General features: G+C 38.1%; 1 protein-coding gene across 1 annotated transcript; it reads right to left on the reverse strand.

Annotated features, from left to right (window-relative positions):
- Positions 1–429: 429 nt before the first annotated feature.
- Positions 430–27,738, reverse strand: Cdk7 (Cyclin-dependent kinase 7). The gene is made up of 9 exons (XM_071678238.1): positions 27,555–27,738; positions 25,748–25,807; positions 21,917–22,087; positions 19,634–19,747; positions 11,813–11,940; positions 8,575–8,752; positions 5,170–5,342; positions 3,594–3,712; positions 430–853 (listed from the first exon to the last, which is right to left on the reverse strand). The coding sequence occupies exons 1-9, from the start codon at positions 27,642–27,644 to the stop codon at positions 825–827; spliced, it is 1,062 nt and encodes a 353-aa protein (XP_071534339.1). The 5' UTR covers positions 27,645–27,738; the 3' UTR covers positions 430–824.
- Positions 27,739–27,832: the final 94 nt, after the last annotated feature.

A 27,832-nucleotide genomic window follows, 5' to 3' on the forward strand; every position in this document is an offset into this window, starting at 1 on the left:
TTCCTTCAAACATACCCATTTTTGCTTTCCAAGATAGTGTTCTCGACTTCCATACATTTTTCAATGCTCCCAGAACTTTCACCCCCTCCCCCACCCTATGATTCACTTCCGCTTCCATGGTTCCATCCGCTGCCAAATCCACTCCCAGATATCTAAAACACTTCACTTCCTCCAGTTTTTCTCCATTCAAACTTACCTCCCAATTGACTTGTCCCTCAACCCTACTGTACCTAATAACCTTGTCTTATTTACATTTACTCTGAGCTTTCTTCTTCCACACGCTTTACCAAACTCAGTCACCAGCTTCTACAGTTTCTCACCCGAATCAGCCACCAGCACTGTATCATCATAATTATTCCTTGCACATTTCTGAGCCCCTTCATAGTTTACTTCAAAAATCTTACTTTCTCTGGTTAATAAAATAAATCACCATGTTCAATTTTACTGATAAGTACAATACCATCTTGTCAGGCAGTTAAGCTTTAGGCATAAAGCCAAGAAAATAAGGCAATTTTCTTGAGAATTAGTTTCAGGGGCACAATACTGCACATTGATAAAAAAATATTTTTACCATATACCTCACACAAAAGGCTTGAAATCAGCAACTGAAGTGATATACAAGTTATCAAGCCCTTAATTCTGACCTTACCAGACACCATTTACTGTTCTCATCACAAAACAGAGCATTTGGTCAATAAAAGGACTACTGTCACTTTCTTAGGAAACCAACTAGAGAAAAAGGTGTTTTCTTGCTGACATGTTTTTCAGCACCATCCTGGAAATGTCATCCCAAAGAACATCATCTTATTCCAACATCCACTGACCTAGAACTGCAGCTTCTTGGCTAAAGATGCTGTAACAAGAGGGTAGTAATTTTTAATACTGTGCACTAAAAATGAAGGAAAGCTTAGAACTAAATATGAATAACAGTGTCATATTGTTTTTATCAATCTTTCAGTTTCAATACCAAGGATGCACAGATGAACAAATCATACAAATGAACCTTCAAAAACCATACATGCATATGATTACTGTCTTATAGTAAAAATAAAGAAATGTTGGTGATTTCCTCTAAAACCTATCTTTATGAGGTCAATGTGAACTTTACTTGTTTTAAGGAAAATACATTTACACTTATTTAATATTTTCACATTACTTCATTAAAAGCTTTCTATTTGTTTTAAAGAAAACATATATCTGAAACCACTGATATTTTTTCATACTTGATCATCATTTCCCATGTTAACAAGGTAGTGCCAAAAACACAAAGAAAAGCTACATCCACTAATGTCCATTCTCCAGCTGTTATGTGTAATACAATGAAACCACAGCTCCCTATCCACAACCATGCCCCACAGAACTTTCCATGGTTTACTCTGGATGCTTCACATGCTGTGGTTCAGTCCACTGATGGTATGTCAACCCCAGTATACCACATCATTCCAATTCAATCTATTCCTATCCCATGCATGCTTTTCACCCTTTTGCATGTTCAGGCCCTGACTGCTCAAAACATTTTCCACCCCATCCTTCCATCTCCAACTTGGTCTCTCCATTCTACTTGCTCCCACCACTTCTGACATTCATATCCACTCTGTCAACCTTACCTCACTAATTCTCTCCATATGTCCAAACCATTTCTCCTCTCTGAACCAAAATTTTCATTACCACACATCTCTCTTACCCTTTCATTACTTGATCAAACAAGAATGGGATATTTATGTATCTTAATCTTTTTGTTCCATGTCTGAGGGTTCCAGGATTGAACAAAAGTCTTCAAGGCCAACCCTTAAAAAGAAAGCTAAAGGGCTTTCAGGTGAAAAACCTGCTTTGTGAAAAAAGGCAAGTCTTATGTTAGAAAAAGCAGACTCCTAATGAGAAAAAAGACATAAAACTAAAAATTGAGAAGATAAAAATAAATTAGAAAAGATATATGATGGATGCTGAGATAAGATGTAGAGACTGATTCTAATGAGACAGAAAAGATACCTTCATCTAAATCAAAAGTTACTGCTTGCCATCTATGGGAAGAGAGTGGAAGCTGGGCTCTAGTTGTCTGGAAGCTTGTTAACCACTACATTCAGTTACTCTTTTTTTTTTCATTATACTCAACCACTGTCTCCTGAGTTAGCGAGATAATGCAAGGAAACAACCCACCCACATACACATGTATGTACATAAACACCCACACACGCACATATACATGAATATGCATTTCAACGTATAACATACATATACATACACAGACATATACATATATACACATGTACATATCCATACTTGCTGCCTTCATCCATTCCTGTTGCCATCCTGCCAAACACGAAATAGCATCCCCCCAAGCAAGGCAGTGCTAGGAACAGACAAAAAAGGCCACATTCGTTCACACTCAGTCTCTAGCTGTCATGTGTATGCACCAAAACCACAGCTCCCTTTCCACATCCAGGCCCTACAGACCTTTCCATGGTTTACCCCAAATGCTTCACATACCCTGGTTCAATCCACTGACAGCACGTCCACCCCGGTATACCACATTGTTCCAATTCACTCTATTCCTTGCACACCTTTCACCCTCCTGTATGTTCAGGCCCCGATCCCGCAAAATCTTTTTCACTCCATCCTTCCACCTCCAATCAAGTCTCTCACTTCTTCTTCCCTCCATCTCTGACACATATATCCTCTTTTGTCAATCTTTCCTCATTCGTTCTCTTCATGTGTCCAAACCATTTCAACACACCCTCCTCTGCTCTCTCAACCACACTTTCTATTACCACACATTTCTCTTACCCTTTCATTACTTACCTGATCAAACCACTCACACCACATCTTGTCCTCAAACATTTCATTTCCAACACATCCACCTTCCTCCGAACAACCCTATCTATAGCCCATGCCTCACAACCATATAACATCGTTGGAAACGCTATTCCTTCAAACATACCCATTTTTGCTCTTCAAGATAACATTCTCACCTTCCACACATTCTTCAACACTCCAATGGTTCCATCTGCTGCTAAGTCTACTCCCAAATAACTAAAACACTTCACTTCCTCCAGTTTTTCTCCATTCAAATTCACCTCCCAATTGACTTGTCCCTCAACTCTACTGAACCTAATAACCTTGCTCTTATTCATGTTTACTCTCAACTTTCTTCTTTCACACACCTTACCAAATTCAATCACCAACTTTTGCAGTTTCTCACCCGAATCAGCCACCAGCACTGCATCATCAGCAAACAACAATTGACTCACTTCCTAAGCCCTCTCATTCAGAAAAGACTGCATACTTGCCTCTCTCTCTAAAACTCTTGCATTCCTGGGAATAGGGGAGACAGAATACTTCCCACCTGTTGTAGAAGGCAACTAAAGGGGGCAGGAGTTGGGGCTGGAACCCCCCCCCTCCTTGTATTCAAATTTCTAAAAGGGGAAACTACACTAAGTCCATATCTTAAATATACAGACACTAAAAGAAAAAAGTCAAACATAAGTCCTAGCCTGTGCTAAAAAAAGAACACCTGCACATTTTAGATGTGCTGTGTTTATAAAGTCTGCTTTCTAAATGTTTCAAAGCAAGTGGCAATATTTTCAAAAACGTACCTCCGAATCCAGAATCCTCTAAGATCTTACGCTTTAGTGATGGCCTTTCTGTTTCTCTTTTATCCCTTATTGAGGGAGGAAGTGGTAATAAAGGTCCAGGTGTTGGAGCTGGACGGTTGCTGTGGAAGGCAAGTAGAGGGGTAACTTAAAAGTTAATATTTAATAAAAGATTCATATATTTATGTGTATCCTGTGTGTTACTGCCCATATTTAAAGGAATAAGGAAAACATAAAATACAAAGCCATTAATACCTTAGGGTAACACAAAGTACAAGAGCCATTTTTTTCAAAAACAGCAAAAAACAGTCTCCTGAGCTAAAATATATGCAAATCTGAAATGTCAATTATCAGACACAGAACAGTCTAATCATATTATCCCATTCCACATACAAACATACACATCATGATTCATAATGAAAAAAAAATGATAATACACGATTTTCATTTACATTTTGCACATTCTAATACCTTATGCTTTACTTAACTATGCATGTAAAAAGTATCCCCAAAACTTGTTATACCATCTCACAAAAACATTACAAATATGAACTTGTATTACTGAAATATGCCTGCTTTTCTGTGTCTGAAATATATCAATATGAAGTTTCAAAATAAACATCATCCTTTACATTACTAAAACAAGTTCATATCAGTAGAGCAGTCCATGAGGTAATCTTGCATTTCCAATCTAATCAACAAAAAATCTCAAAACAAGGGCTGAATGAACTTTCTGCGACCGAGTTTCACTGGACAGTCATTCAATAGTTGAAGAATATGCTACTGCTTTTAGTTTCAGGCATGACTGTAGACTTGCATCATTCATTTGGCTTCCGACTTAACTTTTCTGAACTTCATACAAGATAACACATACTTGCTTAAAATGAAAAAATTGAAGACCTAAAGAATGTCAAATGCATATCACTTCATTGTTACAGTATGATTTCATTTTACAGGATTGATTCTATCCAGCCATGTTAAAAGTTAGGGTAAATTTCTGTTTCTCTGCATTTTCAAGCTTGGTTTAAGTAAGCCTCTAAATTCTGATATCCACGTGTTACTTTCTTGCAAATAAGCAAATTCAATTTTTCAGTTCCACTCATTCCACCCAGAAAATACTGAGAAGTTGAATGCAAAAGCATTGGCTTTATGGACTTTTGGCACAAATGTGAAAATTCCCTATTTCCTTTCGAATTTTAAAAAAATTCCCAAAGATTTTTTGCCATTTTCTGATGAGCAATTTCAGGTTATTGTTGTTAAGCTTGTATTCTGTCACTTCTCTGCATTGCTTCAGTTATGGAAAACGAACCAGCAAACCTCTCTCAAAGTCTCTAGCAAAATTTTTTAGTTTTGCCTGAAGTGATAGCACCTTTTCTAAGAGCAAAGGAATAGTGTTTCCCTCTCCTGTTAAGGTTTTGGAAATGGGGCTTTGCTGGTACCACTGTAGCTGTAAATGCTTCTGATGGGTTCACTTGAAAGTATCTATCAAGAGATTAAGCAGGAAACTCCAGGGAACATTATGAAAACTGTGAGCAGTTCAAAGAGAAACTAAAAGTTTTAATACATGGCATATAGTTACCTAAAGTAAGGCATTTTGAGACCATTAGTGCAGCTGCATCTCTTGGAAGGGTTAATGGTGAGTAGTGATCCTAGCAACTGCAGCAAATCATCACTTGCAGCAGGGAACAGATCATGAAGTGGGGAACCATCAAAATGCTTGAATGCTACATAGTCAGGGAGTTTAGTCAAATCCTGCAATATACAGATAATGCTGACTCCAATAAAATGCTTAAAATTAGAAACCTACCTTAAAACTATAAATACTGAAAATCTGACCATTTTGGAACAGATGAACAAATAACTGCCAATCGCTGGAGGACAGCTTATACCTACAGTGCAATTGATGAAAATACTAAGGGGAAAAAATGGAAATGCCAATTACAGACAACAGAATGATGGGATGGTTGCAAGGATGTTCAATTATGTACTAGATATGGGGTATGTGTAACTAATGTACCATATGTTTCATGTATATAGATCATAAAAACAAAGTCCACTGAGGATGGAGATCATAAAAATCTGAGAAATAAGTGGAAATAAATATCAAAGTATTTCAATTTGGGCACATGGAGAGAATGAGTGAGGAAAGATTGACCAAGAGGATATATGTGTCGGCGGTGGAGGGAACGAGGAGAAGAGGGAGACCAAATTGGAGGTGGAAAGATGGAGTGAAAAAGATTTTGTGTGATCGGGACCTGAACATGCAGGAGGGTGAAAGGAGGGCAAGGAATAGAGTGAATTGGAGCGATGTGGTATACCGGGGTTGACGTGCTGTCAGTGGATTGAATCAAGGCATGTGAAGCGTCTGGGGTAAACCATGGAAAGCTGTGTAGGTATGTATATTTGCGTGTGTGGATGTATGTATATACATGTGTATGGGGGTGGGTTGGGCCATTTCTTTCGTCTGTTTCCTTGCGCTACCTCGCAAACGTGGGAGACAGCGACAAAGCAAAAAAAAAAAAAAAAAAAAAAAAAAAAAAAATTCAATTTCTTGAAGTTGGAACAAAAGGAGCCAAACATGAAGTGCTCATTCTCCTCGAAGGCTCAGATGGATGTGTGGATGTAACCAACACGAATAGACATTAATTTCATTACTTTGCTTATGCAGGAAACAGCAAAATATATATCTAAGTGAAAGGGATTTTGAATGGAGTTTTGTTTCAATTGTGAACTTATTTTTGTATTCACAGATGAGGAAACTGTAAAGTAACAGTTGAGGTGTCATTTTAGACTTAAAACAAGTAAGTATCAGTTGGAAGTCAAACTAACTGAACAAAGTAATCAACCATTCCCAGGTAGTTAGTCTCTAAATTCATCCAATACTAGTTCTACAGGTATTGGGGCCTGAACACTTAGGAAGGTAAGAGGCATGCATACAATAGAATGAATTGGATTGATGTAGTATTTAGGGTGGCATGCTGTCAATGGAGTAAACAGTAAGCAATAGTTTCAGTGCAATATACATGACAACGAGGGAGTGGATGTTTGTGCAAGAGGCCATAATTTGTTCATTACTGACCATTTTGTTGAGGCTGATGAAGCAATTAGGTATTAAAAAGTTTCATGACTACTTTCAATAACAATAGTTGATATATCTTTTACAGTTACTATACTTACAAATTAAAGAAGTCTTTGACTGACAATCATTTGTTGATAAATAATAATCCAGTTAACTGAAAGTTACAATAAATATTTCTCACAGGGCAGTTCACTTATAAACATTATTCCCACAGGTGCAAAATACAAAGGAGGTGCACCTCATGAAAAGATACAGCATGCAAATTCTGTATGTATGTATGTATGTATATTTCTTTCGTCTGTTTCCTTGTGCTACCTCGCAAACGCGGGAGACAGAAAAAAAAAAAAAAAAGTTTTACTGTAATACTGTCTATGAAACATATTTCATAATTTATGACAACAGCAGAATCACGCAGTACAGCATGTAAAACCATAGAATCATGGTTTGAAACTTTCTATCGATTGAATGTCTCTGGTGAGGAAAAATATACCAACTTCAGAGGATATTTCCTTAGAAATTCCTAACAGTAAATAGTAAACATGTAAAGAAGTAGCAATAACATTTCCTCTATGATTACATGTAAATTATATATTCTTGGATGCATTAGTTGCATAATCACAACATATCTTGTCTCTGTTTCCTTTAAAGTCACAAGAATATGGCTTTAGGCTCTGAAGGGGGCTTCAGTAAAAATAACTTCTGTTCATCTTTTACAAATGTCTCACATGATTATGAAAACTTTCACCAAATCACTTCCTAAAAACATCCCCCAGACATTAGGCACCAAGCAATAGCAACTCATCAAAAACAAGGAAGAAGTAGAATTTGGGCATCTTATCTATATGGTGGTCCCTGGATACGCATTTATTTTACCACAAGACTGGCACGGAATTGCACACTATATACTTTTATAGGGTACAAAAAACTGATGAAGAGCAACTGAATAATCATTTTTATAGATGCTCCACACATGTATCTTATATGTCATGGCAGTACAATGAATAAATGTTCCAGCTTCCTGATTAGGCTTACACAATTTTGTCTAACTTATTTTTAGTACATTCCATAGTATTCTTTAAGACATAACAACTTTGTATTATTATCCCCTGTTGAAAAAGTAACACTAGCTCAAATTCTCCTTGAGTATGGTGCAGATATCATTAGTAGTAACTTCTCACATGATTTTTCAACAAACAAATCATCAATTTACAGCTTGTGTCAACCATGTTTGCTGTTGTGTCAGCCTGCTGGGCTGAGGACTTCAGTTCTGTAGAATCAATTTGTCTGTTCCTAAAAAAAATGCAGCTATGTGGCATTCATACCACATAAATGGGAATAAATTCAAAGTACAATTCATACATAAATAGACAGATAAACAAAGCCAAGCATAGTTAGCTGCAAAGAAATATGTGCATTATGCCTAATAAACAATGTATCAAGAGAACCAAAAATTATAGTGGTACCTCTGTGGGCATGAATTAACCCCTTTCCTAGGATAAAATAGTAGCTTCATATTAGATAAGCCTCATGGGTCAGCTGCTGGGCTGCTTGAGAATCGTTATTGTTTTAAAGCTAGACTTCTAGTTACTGACATTCACCCACATCCTTTGTGGAAAGCCTGAAATATTTGGTCCTTCCACTTCACATGTCCCAAACTCCAATTCATAACAAAAAAAAAAAAAAAATAAGATAGGCACATTTGCAAAATATTGAGCAGCATTAAGGTAAATCAGGCTCATAGAATATACATGTACAGCAGCATAACCATTCACATGTGGATGGGGGAGCTCTGGTTTTGAGGCATTGTAAATGGCAGTTAGAAAGTGTACCTGAGTGAATAAGTCTGCTCTTCCCCTTTGCTACCTTACTACATGGGAAACAGTGAACCAGCATGGAAAAAAGTACCTTCCAAGTATCTTCTGTTGGTGTACCAAGAGCAGTGAATATTCTGGTGAGCTGGTCTAAGTCAGAATCTCCAGGAAAATAGGGACAACGTACCAACATCTCTGCTAGGATGCAGCCCACTGCCCACATATCAACACCAGTCCCATAGGAACGTGCCCCAAATAAGAGCTCAGGACTCCTGAAAGACAATTCATATTCTAGACTTGTTTTCTGGCATGTTATAATGTCAAATTTCATTGATTTTTTCTTCAAATGAACATCAGAATACTATTCTAACAAAATAAATGACAATGCACAGTAAATAATATGACTTTGCAATATAAAAAGCTGATATGATCCTATAGTTTAGTTGACTTAACAGGATGCTACTTCCCACAGAATATCTGGGAACTTGGGTGGAGCCCTGGAATGTTATAATCTATCTTTTTCAGAATAATAACAATCCTTACTGGCAGTAGATGGTAGATAGGAGGTGACCAGGATTTTCCAGATATCATGGGCTAATGGCTCAATCTCCTAAATGTCAGTATGGGGATGATCTTCACCTACGAGTTGCTCCCAACACAGGGAGAAAACAAAGTTTCCATGAACTATATACTTCCTCTCCCCCGAGAACAAGTGGTGGGAACTTCATCTATTGAACTGTCAACTGACATCAACAGGACAACCAAAGAAAACAGAAGTTTGATTGGGTGATGTACATTTCCAATTAACACTCACCTAGGGTTTGAAAGTGTTACAATTTTTCATTTATAACAGAAACACTGTTCTAGTCCCTAGCTCTCCTGTAATTTCCCTTGTCTGGGACCCATACACTTAACCCATCAGCAAGGCACAGTAATCACTCTTCATTTACAAAGGAGGCAAATATTCAAAACATATATATATAAAAAAATCTGAAGTTGGTTCTTATCATTGATTAGAAAATAATTTTCTGATTACAAGGATATGCAAGACAACCTGCTAAGTCATCATTTACAAATGCTGCAAGCTCTTGAATTTAGGCTGCACTGGTGCCAGGCACATGAGCAGAGCTACCAACCTTGTCAACCAAAAAAAAGGAACACAGATGGCAAAAACAAAAAGGAATTTTGCAAAACGAAACTTACAACCACATGCAATACATATACTGCACTTTCAATACAAAAATTGTGATGTCCAGTGCTCAAGCTGTTATCTCCATTCATTTATCTACATGTAAATAGTCCACGATGGTTCACTTTAAAACCAACAAAGTATCTAGTCAGTAATGTTTCATTTTTGGTCCTCGAACTAAGTCAACAGAGGTTCTAATGTTTGTTTGTCCACACGTATTCAGTCCTGGCTACAGAACTTTTTGTTATGAGCAGTGGTTGCTGTTTGCACTACTCCAGAAGCCTTACACTAAACTTCACTAAATGACAACCGTTTTTTTAGCACAGCTATGTTTCTCGATTGCACAAAGCAGGGCTACTTCCTGGAGTATTTCAAATGAAAAGTCTGGTACTTCCTGCATAATTTAGTACTCAAAATCAATACCATGATGAAGAGACTTAACTTTTCTTCAGCTCAACATCTACTCACTCAATGATGCATAGCATGATATGTGATACAAACAACAGCAAGCCAAACATCAAAACATGAGGACCATGTCTTCCCACTTGGGAGATGGCTGTAACATTTTGACCTCTTCAAACTCTTACAATATGAATTGTTCATTATCTAATTGAATATCCTTACTATATCACTTTTCAAATGTCTTATATAGCCATGACTTGGATTTGTAAGGGCAATATGAACATTTTCACTGTTTTGTGAGAGATTAGCTGTGCTAAATTTTGCAGAAAAGGATTGGGTTTACACATGGTAGTTCATTTCATCCCCAATTAATGGCTGAGGCCCATGGTGCACATGGTGCAGTGTTTAAGATTTTAAAAAAAAATTTATTTCTAAATTATCATTAATTAGAGCATTACTATTTGCCTGGTCCTTTAAATCTGAAATCTGCAAATCAGGGTCTATCAAATAAAGGGTTTATACTTTGAAGAACAGCAATAAATGGAACAGAACTCATAATTTTCTCACCCACTTCTATACATGATAATTTTGCACGACTTTTTGAAGCCATCACGTGCCCAGCCAGAAATGTAGGTTTCCCTTGTCTCAAGCCCAAAGTCACTACGATTATTGCATTTGCACTGAGTGATGCACCGCTACACTACACTCTACAATATTGGACTATGTCGTTTCAGGTAAAAGTGTAACAGCGTACTGTAACTTGTCTTATAGAACTGCCCACCAATAATGTGAATTCTGTGTCATGTTTCTATAGCTGAGTTGTTGTAAAGGAAGCGATTTCTTGGTTTGAAATCTTACCTGGGTCGTTAAGAGTTAATGTAGAAATTTGTCTTGTATTCTTTGTTTCTTTTAATATAAGTAGTTTTCATCCTGTTGTTTAATTATATCCCTTAACTTTAAAATAGCATTAGCTGTGTTACATAACAATACATATATCCCTGGGATAGGGGTAGAAAGAATATGGCCAATGCATTCCCTGCATGTCGCAGAAGGCGACTGAGAGGGGCGGAAGCAAGTGGCTGGAAATTCTCCTTTCCTGTATTACTTTCCAAAATGAAGAACAGAACAAGGACCCAAGTGAGAATTTTTCCCTCTAAAGCTCTGTCATCTGTTCTTGATGCTACATCACTCACATAGGAAGTGGCGAGCATGTATGAAAAAAAATCATAAGTGTTCACCATTCCTCACGTGAGTGAAGTAGCGCCAAGACAGAGGAGGAAAATGCATCATCTGGCTCCTTGCTCTGTTTCTTCTTTTGGAAAGCAATACAGGAAGGGACGATTTCACCCACTGCCCAAGCCTCTCTTAGTCGCCTTCTATGACGCACAGGCAATATGTGGTTAGAACTCTTTCTCCCCTACTGCCATGGAAGGCATGCCCAAAAACAAGTGAGATGCCACTAAACACCTGGAACGATAGTAACAAATAAGGAAGCCAGTGTTTTCCCACAAAAAAGGACAAAAGTGTTACATTTTTCTAAAGAATATATCATGCCCATGGCAATAAAAAAATCCTTTTTTCCTACTTTTAGAAAATGATGATATAGGAGGGAGGGGGTTTCCAGTTCCTACAACTCCATCCCCTTTGACAAATTCTATAACATAAGCGAGATACATGGGTAAACATTCTTTCTTCGCTAACCCCATAAGTAGTTCATACAATAAAATCAATTCAAACTTACCTATACCATCTAGTGACAACTTGATGTGAATACTGTCTATTAGGAGAGCCAAAGAAACGTGCCAGTCCAAAGTCACCAATTTTCAATACACCCTCAGAGTTAACAAGCAGATTGTTGGGTTTTAGATCCTGAAAACCAGGAAAGAAAATGCTTGTTTCAGAACTAAAAATAATATCAGAAACTTATGTTACAGAACACAGCACTCCTATGCTTATGTAAAAGTTTTGTTGTTACTTTTCAATCCTCAAATCTTAAATATTCTCTCTCTATCATTATTCATTCATCTATAGAGTAATTAAGAGATGTATTTGTTTTGTACCATAATAAACTAATTTCAAGTGTCTAATACTCATGACTTCTCTTTTTCTCCTTCTCTCTCTCTTTCACATACACCAAACTTATCAAAGAGGTTAGGATCTCATCTATTCTGTCCAAAGGAATACATAATAGCAAGGAGGGAAAGAGCAGACAAAGGAGGAGAAGGATTTCTTCATCAAGTTCCAAGAAAAACTGGAAGATGGCCTGTTCACTCAATACTTGAGAAAAGTACCTGTCGGAAGAAGTGCACTGTAATGTTGGTAACATATGATCCTCCACAGAATTCTAATGAGCAACAGCAGATATAAAACAATAAAAATGAAGAAACAATAAGGAATGTACATGAAGCAGTAAAACACATACACCTTTGAGATGGTACAGTATTATTAATGGAGTATTTCAATTATGATAGAGTGGGGGAATTTGGATTCTCATGGAAACACTCATGTAGACACAAGTTCCTTGAATGTATTTTTTTTTTTTTTTTTTTTTTTTATACTTTGTCGCTGTCTCCCGCGTTTGCGAGGTAGCGCAAGGAAACAGACGAAAGAAATGGCCCAACCCCCCCCCCCCCATACACATGTACATACACACGTCCACACACGCAAATATACATACCTACACAGCTTTCCATGGTTTACCCCAGACGCTTCACATGCCTTGCTTCAATCCACTGACAGCACGTCAACCCCTATATACCACATGACTCCAATTCACTCTATTTCTTGCCCTCCTTTCACCCTCCTGCATGTTCAGGCCCCGATCACACAAAATCTTTTTCACTCCATCTTTCCACCTCCAATTTGGTCTCCCTCTTCTCCTCGTTCCCTCCACCTCCGACACATATATCCTCTTGGTCAATCTCTCCTCACTCATTCTCTCCATGTGCCCAAACCATTTCAAAACACCCTCTTCTGCTCTCTCAACCACGCTCTTTTTATTTCCACACATCTCTCTTACCCTTACGTTACTTACTCGATCAAACCACCTCACACCACACATTGTCCTCAAACATCTCATTTCCAGCACATCCATCCTCCTGCGCACATCTCTATCCATAGCCCACGCCTCGCAACCATACAGCATTGTTGGAACCACTATTCCCTCAAACATACCCATTTTTGCTTTCCGAGATAATGTTCTCGACTTCCACACATTTTTCAAGGCTCCCAAAATTTTCGCCCCCTCCCCCACCCTATGATCCACTTCCGCTTCCATGGTTCCATCCGCTGACAGATCCACTCCCAGATATCTAAAGCACTTCACTTCCTCCAGTTTTTCTCCATTCAAACTCACCTCCCAATTGACTTGACCCTCACCCCTACTGTACCTAATAACCTTGCTCTTATTCACATTTACTCTCAACTTTCTTCTTCCACACACTTTACCAAACTCAGTCACCAGCTTCTGCAGTTTCTCACATGAATCAGCCACCAGCGCTGTATCATCAGCGAACAACAATTGACTCACTTCCCAAGCTCTCTCATCCCCAACAGACTTCATACTTGCCCCTCTTTCCAGGACTCTTGCATTTACCTCCTTTACAACCCCATCCATAAACAAATTAAACAACCATGGAGACATCACACACCCCTGCCGCAAACCTACATTCACTGAGAACCAATCACTTTCCTCTCTTCCTACACGTACACATGCCTTACATCCTCGATAAAAACTTTTCACTGCTTCTAACAACTTGCCTCCCACACCATATATTCTTAATACCTTCCACAGAGCATCTCTATCAACTCTATCATATGCCTTCTCCAGATCCATAAATGCTACATACAAATCCATTTGCTTTTCTAAGTATTTCTCACATACATTCTTCAAAGCAAACACCTGATCCACACATCCTCTACCACTTCTGAAACCGCACTGCTCTTCCCCAATCTGATGCTCTGTACATGCCTTCACCCTCTCAATCAATACCCTCCCATATAATTTACCAGGAATACTCAACAAACTTATACCTCTGTAATTTGAGCACTCACTCTTATCCCCTTTGCCTTTGTACAATGGCACTATGCACGCATTCCGCCAATCCTCAGGCACCTCACCATGAGTCATACATACATTAAATAACCTTACCAACCAGTCAACAATACAGTCACCCCCTTTCTTAATAAATTCCACTGCAATACCATCCAAACCTGCTGCCTTGCCGGCTTTCATCTTCCGCAAAGCTTTTACTACCTCTTCTCTGTTTACCAAATCATTTTCCCTAACCCTCTCACTTTGCACACCACCTCGACCCAAACACCCTATATCTGCCACTCTGTCATCAGACACATTCAACAAACCTTCAAAATACTCATTCCATCTCCTTCTCACATCACCGCTACTTGAATGTATACAGGAAAATTTTCTACACCAGCATGTCGATGAACACACTAAGACGAGAGGGCCTACCACACCATCATCACTGGATCTTCCATCAATACTAGATCTTATTTTCACACAGTAGCATGGATATTGAGAAAAAGCAATCATACATTGCTTGAATCTGTTTTTATGATGAATGGGGACAAAAAGAGTGGAGATTAAACACAACTCAGAGGAAATGTAACTGTGAGAACTCCACTGAATTCAACCACTTTATGGTAATATATGTTGAAAAATGGAGTTCAGCAACCAGGAACAAAGCATTGGGGTGGAAAATTCTGTAAAATTTGATATTTCCTATACCACACGTTGATGAACACATTAAAATCAAAGGGACTGTAACGTCATTAAAAGGTCTTCTTTTCACATACAGTTACACAAAAACTGAGAAGAATGTATATGATAAGCCAATTAGAAAATGCTATCATGTAATGCCTGAGTTTCATTACTTGGTAAAATGGACACAAAGAGAGTGGAAATGAAACCTGACTATAAATTTACAGGAAGTAAACTGTCAGTTTAAAGAAGCTCAAAACGCTAAGGGATTCAAAGAAAAGAGCTGTAGAAAATGATGTAATGATATAAGAAAAACTGAATAACAAGTCTAAAAAAAATTTCAAAATGGAAGATACTAAAGTCTCAACATCTAAAAGACTGAATGGGAACAAAGTCTTAGAAAGCACTGAATATCTAGAAAAGACATTAGCAGAATACAAATGGTTCTTGCACCAAATGAGACTCATGGTTCTATTGAAATGTCTTCATATGAACTAAAGATAAGTGTAGATACACTTAACAAAGAACTTGAAATATTGTTCAAGGCATTGCTAAGGAAAGATAAAATGCCAAAGGAATGGGATAGGGCAATTATACCCATCTTTGAGAAAAGAGACCAAGAGGATGCCCTGAATTACAGACCTGTATTCCTAATGAGTGTTGTCAGTAAAGTAATGGAAAAGACAATCACAAAGCAAATGAACAAGTACTTGCAAAGGAAAGACTAAGTAAGAGACAACATGGTTTCAGGGAAAGGTAGTCTTGTGAAATGAATCTCTAAGACATCTATGAAACAGTAAGCTCTATTTTAGGCAAAAGATAAGTTTGGGTGGATTGTCTGTATTGGGACTGCTAGAAGGCATCTGACACTGTACCATTTACAAAGTTGGTAAAGAAGCTGAATCTTCAAGCTAAAATAAGAGGGCGTCCTACTTTCATGGATGTGATTATCTATCTGGAAGGGAAAAAATAAGGACATGTCAAAGGAGCCTTCTTGAAATGAGAAGAGGTTACTGCCACTGGATTCTGTCCTTGGACCAATGCGTTTCTTTAATGAGGTAAATAACCTGCCAGAAGGATTAGACTTCAAACTGAATAAGTTTGTGGATGATGCTAAAATCATCTACTTATTCTATATCTCTGATGCCCATTCCCTATGGGAACTCCTTCAAGGGGGTGGCCTTAGCAAAAGTCTTTCTATAACTGGTGAACTCCATTGCTGCTTCTTAGCCTTTAGTGCCTCACTCTTAAAAGGCCACTGAAAGAAAGCCACTCCTGTGCAGTGTTTCTAAACTAAATATTCCTATCAAGTACTTCTACTTAAAGTGACTGCCAAAATCATGAGGAAGGTAAAAAACAAGGATGGTTACATCAACATGCCAGGGGACCTGGACAAGTTCCAAAACTGGTCTGATACATGGACATTGAAATTCTATCTTTTTTTTTTTTTTTTTTTTTTTGCCGCTGTCTCCCGCGTTTGCGAGGTAGCGCAAGGAAACAGACGAAAGAAATGGCCCAACCCACCCCCATACACATGTATATACATACGTCCACACATGCAAATATACATACCTACACAGATTTCCATGGTTTACCCCAGATGCTTCACATGCCCTGATTCAATCCACTGACAGCACGTCAACCCCGGTATACCACATCGATCCAATTCACTCTATTCCTTGCCCTCCTTTCACCCTCCTGCATGTTCAGGCCCCGATCACACAAAATCTTTTTCACTCCATCTTTCCACCTCCAATTTGGTCTCCCACTTCTCCTCGTTCCCTCCACCTCCGACACATATATCCTCTTGGTCAATCTTTCCTCACTCATTCTCTCCATGTGCCCAAACCATTTCAAAACACCCTCTTCTGCTCTCTCAACCACGCTCTTTTTATTTCCACACATCTCTCTCACCCTTACGTTACTTACTCGATCAAACCACCTCACACCACACATTGTCCTCAAACATCTCATTTCCAGCACATCCATCCTCCTGCGCACAACTCTATCCATAGCCTACGCCTCACAACCATACAACATTGTTGGAACCACTATTCCTTCAAACATACCCATTTTTGCTTTCCGAGATAATGTTCACGACTTCCACACATTCTTCAAGGCTCCCAGGATTTTCGCCCCCTCCCCCACCCTATGATCCACTTCCGCTTCCATGGTTCCATCCGCTGCCAGATCCACTCCCAGATATCTAAAACACTTTACTTCTATCTATCTATATATATTTCTGAAGCCTGTTCCAATTGAACTCCCTCAAAGGGATGGCCACGGCAACAGAGTCTCCATAACTATAGAACTCCAGTGCCGCTTCTTAGCCTTTAGTGCCTCACCCTTAACAGGCCACTGGCATTGGGCAAGTCTAGTGCAGTTTGCAAAGGCTCTTGCCTGATGCTCCAAATGACTACTATCTAATGCTTTAACCTACTACTACGTAATGTTTCTATCTAAAACTCTTATTTAAATGTACTTACATATTACTTCTATCTACTTCTGCTACCATTTTGCCAAAAGGCTGGGCTAGCACATAGTGCTCACTGCAGGAAAATCTAAAGTCACAAAGTGTGAGCTGTATGAGTTAAGTGTTGTCAAGTGTTACATATGATTAGGAGAGATTGTATGTCTGTGGACAGAATACCAGTAGGCCACATGTTAGTGATGCAGAAAGAAAAGACAACTACCTGGGTCAGAGGAGTGCAACTTGGCAACCACTAAAGTGCTGGTTCACTATGCAGATGTCACTAACCCTCCTGATACCTTGGCAAGTAGCACTGGTAATATACCTCAATGGTCTTTGGCTGCCTACCACCTGCTGCCGATCAATGTTGAAATTCAACCTGAGTAAATGCAAAATAAAGAGAATGGGAAATGGTGAAAAAAAACTCAATATGATCATTATCTACCTGGATAAAAGCTGCAGAAATACGAGGGCTTTGGGTGTAGACATCAACTTAGGCTAAACTGACACTTGGGTCCCATATTAGAATACTAGAGACAAGCTGTCTGCTGGCAAATATGAAAATGGCAGTCAAGTACTGTACATGGATAAACAGTCAAGAAACTGTTCAAATCCTATATAAGGCCAAAAAGAGAGTATGCCTTTCATGATTGGTTAACACAGTTGAGAAACAACAAAGAACAAATAAAGAAGGTCCAGAAAAGGGGCAATAAAGATGATAACAGAAATAAGATAGTTGAATTAGAAGAAAAGGTTGGAGGCCTTAAAATTTTCCATTATGTAAGAGAAATGAGTGCTGGGTCACCCAAGTACAACTGAGGACAGCAATAAAGATGGTACCAAAAATAAGATAGCTGAGTTACATAAAAAGATTAGAGGCCTTAAATTTTCCATTATGTAAGAGAAAAGAGTATTAGGTGACCCGAGTGCAACATTTAAGTTTCTAATTCACTCTGACAATGTCAACAATGAATAGTAGTTCACAAGATGCAATAACAACAGTAGCCATAATGTGAAGTTACGCCAGAAAATAGTTAGAAAAGTTATAAAAAAGTACCATTGTTTGGGAGAGCATCACTTGATGCCTGGAAGAAACCTGATGATGAAACTGTGAATGTGGGTGGCATACAGAGGTTTAAAAAGTTGTATATCATAAACAGTTCAAGAGATGGGACACCAATGAGTGTAAAACTCCCTCCCTTCCTGGTACAAATAGGGAATTAAGTAATTACACAAATACAGCAGGTGGCAGGCAACCACTGACTAGGAAGTACTAATGTCTGGGTATTATGAGGATTCGGGATGACAACATGATAAAACAGCACCAAATTGGCTGTCACATCGCCCTTTCTGGGTTGCTGGCATTCAGTCCACAAACACACACTCTTACCAGCTGACACATAACACTCATCAGCATGTGACTCACAAAACTCTTCATGCCTAGCTCTAGATTTTCTTGTGGTGAGCACTAGTGCTAATTCTAGAGTTTCTCATTGTGAGCACAAAGCATTAGTCCTGTTTAAAGGCAAAATCATGTCATAGGTAAAGGAAGTTAAAGAGATGGGGCTCCACAAAAACAGAATTCATTGCTCATACTGTACAAATAGGTAATTAAATACACACACACACACACATACCAGCAAAGAAGCAAAGCAGCCATGTATACGAAACAGTGATCAAGCAGGAATGAAAACAATGTATACTAATGTCAATGGATTAGTAGTAAATAAAAAAAAACAAGAGTTCAAACAGAAAACTATGGAAACCAAAACAGATGTTGCTAGTGTAGCAGAGATGAAACCTGTGATTAGAATATGATGAAACTAAATCTTTCAGGAGGGATACAAAAAGAAAACAAGGTAGGAGGGTTCTTTAGCCCTATTAGTGGAGGCCAACCTAGTATCAAAAAATAAAAAGGATGACACACCTCAACAATACATAATGAGAAAAATAGCTGTAAGAGGACCTATATTAACATGGAACCACTCTGAGCTCCTCCCTTCTTTCTCGAAAAGATTGCTTTCAGATGCTGTCTTTCCACATCATATATCTGAAGCACCTACATTTCAGTCAACCCTTTCCCTAGGTTCATACATGTAACATACACATCATTCTTGTTCTCCAAGCACTTCTCCACAACTTTATCATCAGAGTAAATACCAATCCAAAAATCACAGAGCTCTTCCCCAGTCTGGTCTGTGCATGCTATCACCCTCTTAATCACCAATCTCCCACACAAATTACATTAATCCAATTAAAAAAGATGCATGATTTTATTTTTCATTATCACAAACTAAATATGCCCTTAAAATTACTATCAAGATATGACAATCATAGAAGTAGGAGTCAACTTGAAAAGTTTCTTTCCATACCCTATGTAGGATCCAATGGAGATGAAGAAATTCCAGCCCACGTAGTGTTTGCATGATGTAAGCTTTTATATTGGCCGGTGTTAAGATGATACTATCTGTATCTTTGATTATCACCTGAAGGAAAGTGCATGTTAATAGATCATTTCAAACAAATGAAATGATCAATTAGTGAAAAACATTAATGAACAGAATATAAAAACAGGCATCACAAAACTGTAATGCTCATAGGGATATTATATATATTTATCTATCATACTTTGTCGCTGTCTCCCACGTTAGTGAGGTAGCGCAAGGAAACAGATGAAAGAATGGCCCACCCACCCACATACACATGTATTTACATAAACGCCCACACATGCACATATACATACCTATACATTTCAACGCATACATACATATACATATACCCTGCAAGATAGCGCAAGGAAAAAGACAAAAAGGCCACATTCGTTCACAGTCTCTAGCTGTCATGTGTAATGCACCGAGGCCACAGTTACCTTTCCACATCCAGGCCCCACAGACCTTTCCATGGTTTACCCCAGATGCTTCACATGCCCTGGTTCAATCCATTAACAGCACATCGACCCCAGTATACCACATTGTTCCAATCCATTGACAGCACATCGACCCCGGTATACTACACTGTTCCAATTCACTCTATTCCTTGCATGCCTCTCGCCCTCCTGTACGTTCAGGCCCAATCACTCAAAATCTTTTTCACTCTATCCTTCCACCTCCAATTTGGTTCCCTCCACCTCTGACACATCCTCTTTGTCAATCTTTCCTCACTCATTCTCTCCATATATCCAAACCATTTCAATGCACCCTCTTCTGCTATCTCAACCACTTTCTTTGTATTTCCACACACCTCTCTTACCATTTCATTACTTCATCAAAACATCTCATCACATACTGTCCTCAAACATTTCATTTCCAACACATCCACCCTCCTCCATACAGCCCTTTCTATAGCCGATGCCTTGCAACCATATAATATTGTTGGGACAACTATTCCTTTAAACACACCCATTTCTGCTCTCCAAGATAATGTTCTCTCCTTCCACACATTCTTCATCGCTACCAAAACCTTTGCCCCCTTCCCCACCCTGTGACTCACTTCCGCTTCCATGGTTCCATCCGCTGCTAAGTCCACTCCCAGATATCTAAAACACTTCACTTCCTCCAGGTTTCTCCGTTTAATAATATCTGATAATAGAAGATTCAATGATACTTCTCATGGTATAAGAGTTAGACTTAATAACTGAGATGGCATTACTCCAGTCAATACAATGATCATAATTTTTAAAGTTAAAAATCATAACAATTGTAATGATTGGAGTAACACAAATTCCTTTACCATGAGAAATATCAATGAATCTTCTACTATTTCACAAAGAATTGTGACATGAATATTAGTAAAGGTCGATAAAAATTGGACTACTTTGTTGTTCCCTGTCCTGATCACATAATAATATTCTATGACAGGCATGGTACCAGACCTGAACACCACCAACCAGAAACACATATTCACCAATGGTGTCTTAACTCTGTCACTTCCTTGTATATAAACAGACTAAGTCTTCTATCTCACTCTTATGTCTCTCATGATGATGTGATCATTACAAGAAAGAGCACTTTGGAACTTATATTTAATTTTTCCTCATGGTTATCAGCAAATACTAGATCATGTGCACCACTGTGACCTATTACAATATATATACCCTAGCCTGAGCCAGGTACCTATTTTATTGACCAACCCCTAGAAGTGGAAAACAGCTGTGTTGACTGTAAACCGACTGTTGCAGTAAAAAAAGCTAACCACTACATCACAGAAGTCCACACAGTGTTGTTCCCCTGATATGACATGCCTTATTACTGATTATGGAAAATAAATGCAATGATAAAATCTGATTCAATTATTACATATCAATTCATTCTCATTTCAGTTTTGTTTGTTAACACTGTTACCTTCAATTTTCTCAAAGTTTTAATTCAGTTTCACTTTAACATAAGCTCTGAGATTTCAAAAACTATCTAATTTTACTAATGGTTATTTTTCTTTCTAAAATCTTTGATATTCTTTCTTTTTCTGTGAAACTTCTCATCACCAATACCCAAAACAATCAAACTATTATACTTTACAGTGTTCTTGATTTTTACCTTTTACTTCATATCACAATTCCACATTCCATTCTCATTCTTGCTTACATATTTCACATGCCACATAATAAACAAAGCTAAATTCTAAAACCATATTCAATCACACAACAAAAGACCACCCACCTCTAGGTCAGTATCCATGAAGTCAAATACAAGTGAGACATTTGACTTGTAGCCAAATACATCAAGAAGGCCAATAAGGTTGGGATGGTGAACCTCTTGTAGTAACTTGATCTCTCGCAGTGCTGTACGGTTAATGCCATCCCTTGCTTCCTCTCTACTGCCAAGTTTGATCTGTTGGGTTGTTTATGATTGTTTTGTACAATATCTAAAAAGTTATCCCACTTACAAATATTTCTTTTTTATTGTCAATATGGCATGGGCAAAACATGCCTCTATCAAAGGCCATCTTGGATGAAAGACACACTATGAAAAGAAAAGACAGTACAAATTATTAAGGGCTCCGTAGGTGTTTGTATGCCTGACTCTTAAAGGTAGAAAGGTTATGAAAAGAAATAAAGACAATGGAGGAAGAGACTCCAGAGCTTAAATGTTCAAGGGAAGGAGGTTATCTTAATAATCAATTCATGAGTGGTTGATTTGTAAACTGACACTGTGGGGAGCTGCAGCCAAACGCATACCTCAAGTCCAAACCTTGAGGGGAGAGACATATGCAGACGGGACAAAAGAACAAAGTCCAAAATAATCCTTGTAGAAAGAGAGAGAGAGCAGCATCACTGTAGCATACAGAAAAGGATGGTTGAAAAGAGGTGATTCCACGAGAATTAAAGAGATGAAAGGCTTTCCACTCCACCCTGGCTAACAAAGAGGTGAAGAAAGAGCCACCCAGACATGTGAAACAGCTACTCACAAAAAGTAATTATGGCACCCATATAGCACCTCCAGCTCATGGGAAGCAGACTTTGTAATGCTGATTATGTGGGGTTTCTGGGACAGTGTGAAGGATATGGTTATGCCCAACATGTTCATATTATCACAGTGTTGAATGACTTAAGTTTTAGCAGGATTACATTTCACTAAGTTACTTCTCCTCATTCTGAGTTAGTGTATAGGCCTGAAATGTGAGAAATACATCTAGTACAAGACAGAGAATGTGTACTAGAAGGAAGGGGGGGGGGGATGAGTCAAAGTAGTACGTAATTTGGAATAATCTGCATAAAAAAGGATGGGGGTTAATAGTACTAGAGAGGTCATTTACTTAGAGAAGAAACACAGCAGGTGACAGGACAGAGCCCTTACGAACACCACTGTTGACACTATGGGAGGAAAGGTAAGGAAAAGTGGGACAACTAGTAATGTAATAAATCATTCAACTCGTAATCCCCATCCCATCCTAAATCGCCTTGAAGACCTAGCAATTTATATATGTATTGAGAAAAGGGTGGGTAAGAAAAAGAATATCAGCTGAAGAATTGCGCATCTTGGGTTGGCTATCTAATAAAAGCAGTAAAGCCATCATCATCTACCTACACTGAAAATTAAGTGTTTGAAAATCATGGCTGTTTCTGCAAACTAGAAAAGGAGAGGGAAAGCAGAACAGTGGAAAAGAGACAGAAGAATAGTCAGAGGATAATAAGCTGTGTGAAATGATCCTCATAAGATATGTCCTAGAACAGTATGTAGTTAATTACCACACAAAATGTGGGTAATGCATAAGCATAATGTACATCAAGTTATTTTCTAAAGAAAATACAAACGAAAACATGACAGCTATCCTTCATCACAGTCACATCAACAATGGCTTCTAACAGTTCAGCCAACCATTGACCCAACCAAATAGCCTGGGCCCAGTCTGGGCTGTGGGAGTGAAGACCCCTAAAGACTTCACATGATTATTGTGTGGCCAATGGCAACTCAGGGTGGGCCATTTTGATAACTATTTCTTTCCCTGCACGTCAAAACTTTGGAACTCTCTACCTTCTCATGTCTTTCCAAATAACTATGACCTGGCACATTTCAAAAGATGTCTTTCACTTTCTCCAACATTTGTGAATACTTTTCCTTGTCTTTTCTTTTTCTGTTTCATAATTCTCTCTATATTTCAATTACGGCTCGGCCTTGATGTGGACTTTTGTCTGTGACCAGAGCTTTCAACATAAAAAAAAATTGCTATGATAGGTAAGGATATCAACAGAGGATCATAACCCACAATTAGGGAGAAAACTGAGTTTCAAATACTTGTAACAATAAACTGAAACATTCAATGGCTTGAGTGATAACAGATGTCAATGCAAATGACAACTGGAAATGATTGATTGATTGACTTTATTCACAGACCCTAGTACATTATGATGGGTATACACATGTGCAATACACCACAAAGTACATAGTAGCTTCCACTAGGATAACCAACTAAAGCTTTACAAACTTATTTCCAGTAGGGTCCTTGTATTGTAGCAAGATGGAGTAGTCAACAAAGGAGCCACTGCACCTCCATACAAGACACATATGCACAGTGTATACCCCTCTCTTTAAAACATTTAAAGTTTAAAAACACTATGCATAATATTACGTACATATCTAGGAATATACATAATCATTTAGTTCAGAGAATCTTTCTTCATTAATGTTTCCTAACTGCTGATCTAAACAGGTTTTTTGAATTTTCACTGTACGTTATTTGGTAATGAATTCCATTCTTTAATAGCTATAATGATAGAAGGTATGAGCTGCAGTTCACTTGGCTCTTGTTACACAAAAGTTAAATTCACTTTTTTTTGTCAAGTCTTGATTGATGGTTATTTACCACCCTATGAAAATTTTCTGTAAGATATGTGGGCCCTCTGTTGTTGTATGTGTTAAAGACATGTTTCAGTTTTATTTGCTTAACCCTATTCTCTACACTTAAATGTTTACATTCTGGGAGCATTGAAAAATGTGTGGAAGCTGAGAACATTATCTTGGAAAGCAAAAATGGGTATGTTTGAAGGAATAGTAGTTCCAACAATGGTATATGGTTGCGAGGCATGGGCTATTGATAGAGTTGTGCGGAGGAGGGTGGATGTGCTGGAAATGAGATGTTTGAGAACAATATGTGGTGTGAGGTGGTCTGATTAAGTAATGAAAGGGTAAGAGAGATGTCTAGTAATAAAAAGTATGGTTGAGAGAGCAGAAGAGGGTGTTTTGAAATGGTTTGGTCACATGAAGAGAATGAGTGAGGAAAGATTGACAAAGAGGATATATGTGTCAGAGGTGGAGGGAACGAGAAGAAGTGGGAGACTAAATTGGAGGTGGGAAGATGGAGTGGAAAAGATTCTGAGTGATCGGGGCCTGAACATGCAGGAGGGTGAAAGGCGTGCAAGGAATAGAGTGAATTGGAACGATGTGGTATACCGGGGTCGACGTGCTGTCAGTGGATAGAACCAGGGCATGTAAAGCATCTGGGGTAAACCATGGGAAGTTTTGTGGGGCCTGGATGTGGAAAGGGAGCTGTGATTTCGGTGTATTATACATGACAACTAGAGACTGAGTGTGAACGAATGTGGCCTTTGTTGTCTTTCCCTAGCACTACCTCGCGCACATGCTGGGTGAGGGGGTTGTCATTTCATGTGTGGCAGGGTGGTGACAGGAATGAATAAGGGCAGACAGTATGAATTATATACATGTGTATATATGTATATGCCGTGTGTGTATATATATGTATACGTTGAGATTTATAGGTATGTATATGTGCGTGTGTGGACATGTATGTATATACATGTGTATGTGGGTGGGTTGGGCCATTCTTTCGTCTGTTTTCTTGCGCTACCTCACTAACGTGGGAGACAGCGACAAAGTATAATAAATAGATAAAAAAATACCACTTATGAAAATTCTGTAATGCTTCACAGCAGCTTTGCATGAATCTCTAATACTGGTACTTCCTCTACTGTAACAGTGGCAATACAAAAAAAAAATTGTGGGATATACAGAAAGCTTATAATAAATTCCTACCTTTTTCACAGCAACAATCTGCTTCGTTTCTACATCCAAGGCTTTATATACTGTTGCAAACTGAAAAAAAAAATTGAATTAATCTTCTGCAGTAACAATCTTTCTTATACTTCTTTATATATCATCTCTTTTCTATATTCTAATCTATTTACCATAAGGATATAACCATTTAATAGTTCTATATTTTTCAAAAACGAAATATATTATGTGATACCTCAAAATTCTTATATCTACACCACCCAACTTTCACTACAGCACCAGACATTAATTTCACTGCAAATGTGAATATTCACTATCAAAAGTCCTTCCCAGTCTACCATATTTACAACTCATTCCTCATCCCCTTTACAGATAATTCAACATTTACTTAATAATCTATGCACATTCTAATTCTAGTTTTCCAGGACAAAGTTCATTCAATTCTCCAAGTGTAAAGTATAGTAGGTAGCATGCTGATGATAGCAGCCTCCGAGGGAGGTGCTACCGTCCTGACTAGGGAGCATTAAAGTGGTACCTGGAACCATCTTACCACCTCTATGTTAGTACTGCTGGTCTAACTTTCTATCTCATCAAAACAGAACTACTGGGCTGGTCCTGTCATTTTAAAAGAAAGGTTATTCATATCCTCCAAAATCCATAAATATTTCCTTATCTTCCTCCCTTTCGTTATTCTCTCTATAATTCAATTACGGCCTAACTTTGATATGGACTTCTGTCCATGGCTGGAGCCTCCAGTGTGGAAAAACATTCATCAGCAGTAATCCTTCTCAGACTAACATTTCTAATTCCCTAGACAAATTTATCAATACTCTGGTTCATCTCCATTTTGCTACAGCTTTAACATTTTCAAATTCAAATCAAGTACAGGAAACTGTGTTAATATGCACAACATAAAGCTCACAACAAACTGTTGTTTTACAAATATGCTCCCTCTACAAGCTTTTTAATCTTCTAGGGTAAATCAAGGCCCACAACACTTGTTTCTAAGTCATTTCACCAAAATTATATGTTCTTTCATTTCATAAGGAAAAATAATGCATGAATACAATGTCTGTCACTTTATAGGAAACCAATCGGGTAAGAGTACTAAGGGGAATCTTTTATTTCCTTCAATTGGCAGCGAATCTTTTCCTGTTATGTTAATATTTGTTCTACCAATTCACCTGAACAGAACTTAGGGAATTTGGATAGCATACCCTGTATCATTGTGGTACATTTCAACTAATCTAGGTATATTTCAAGGTTTTGTCGTACTGTTCATTTCTTTTAAGCATAGGAAGTTCACTTCTTTGTGCATCTTCCAAACCCATATGTTATCTCTGTTGCGGCCCTAAACTGAGCTTTATCAATTAAGGAATTGTTTAGTCAATGTCAAAGTCAAATCGTAGAAAGTGTCTTTCCTAAAAGTGTTTGTCCCTTGCAAATGAGGCAAATGCACTCAGTAAATTGATCTCCCAATAACTGAATTTACACACGGCCAGAAGAATCATCTATATTTCAAAAACATCGAAGACAAGGTAACTGCCAATTTCTGAAAGAAAATTAGGTAAAAGTTTCTAATATTACGATCATTTCTATCGGTAATACATCCCTTATAACAATTATAAAACACTGTCCATGATCTTCATAGTCCCCACCACCGTCAAACAGTTTATGATACAAGACCTTAATCACACTCCTCGGTCTTAATTCATTCTCCCCAATAATTTTTTTTTCATTCCATATTATATGGTTATGACATTCAACAGAGTGGAAGCAATTATCTTCCCCCTTGTCCCTTAGACCAACCATACTTGACTGAACTCACCTGTCCCTCTCCTAAAAACTCAATCTTCTCATATCTCTTCAGTTTCTCCTCTATTCTTATCCTTCCCCTCTTTTCTTCGCTCGTTTCCATTATCACAATTCAAGTCCAGTTATTATTTTTTGGACATTTCTTAATTCTTCCGCTTCCCCCTGTATCAGCTGCTGAGGGATACAAACGTATTCTTTAGTAAATATAAACAAATACATGTATTGCATCAAATTGTATGTGTTACATCAAATGGAATTAATCATTAAAGAGATAACGCCGAATTAAGTTTT

Source organism: Panulirus ornatus, chromosome 27 (genome assembly GCF_036320965.1).
Source record: "Panulirus ornatus isolate Po-2019 chromosome 27, ASM3632096v1, whole genome shotgun sequence".
Lineage (NCBI taxonomy): Eukaryota > Metazoa > Arthropoda > Malacostraca > Decapoda > Palinuridae > Panulirus > Panulirus ornatus.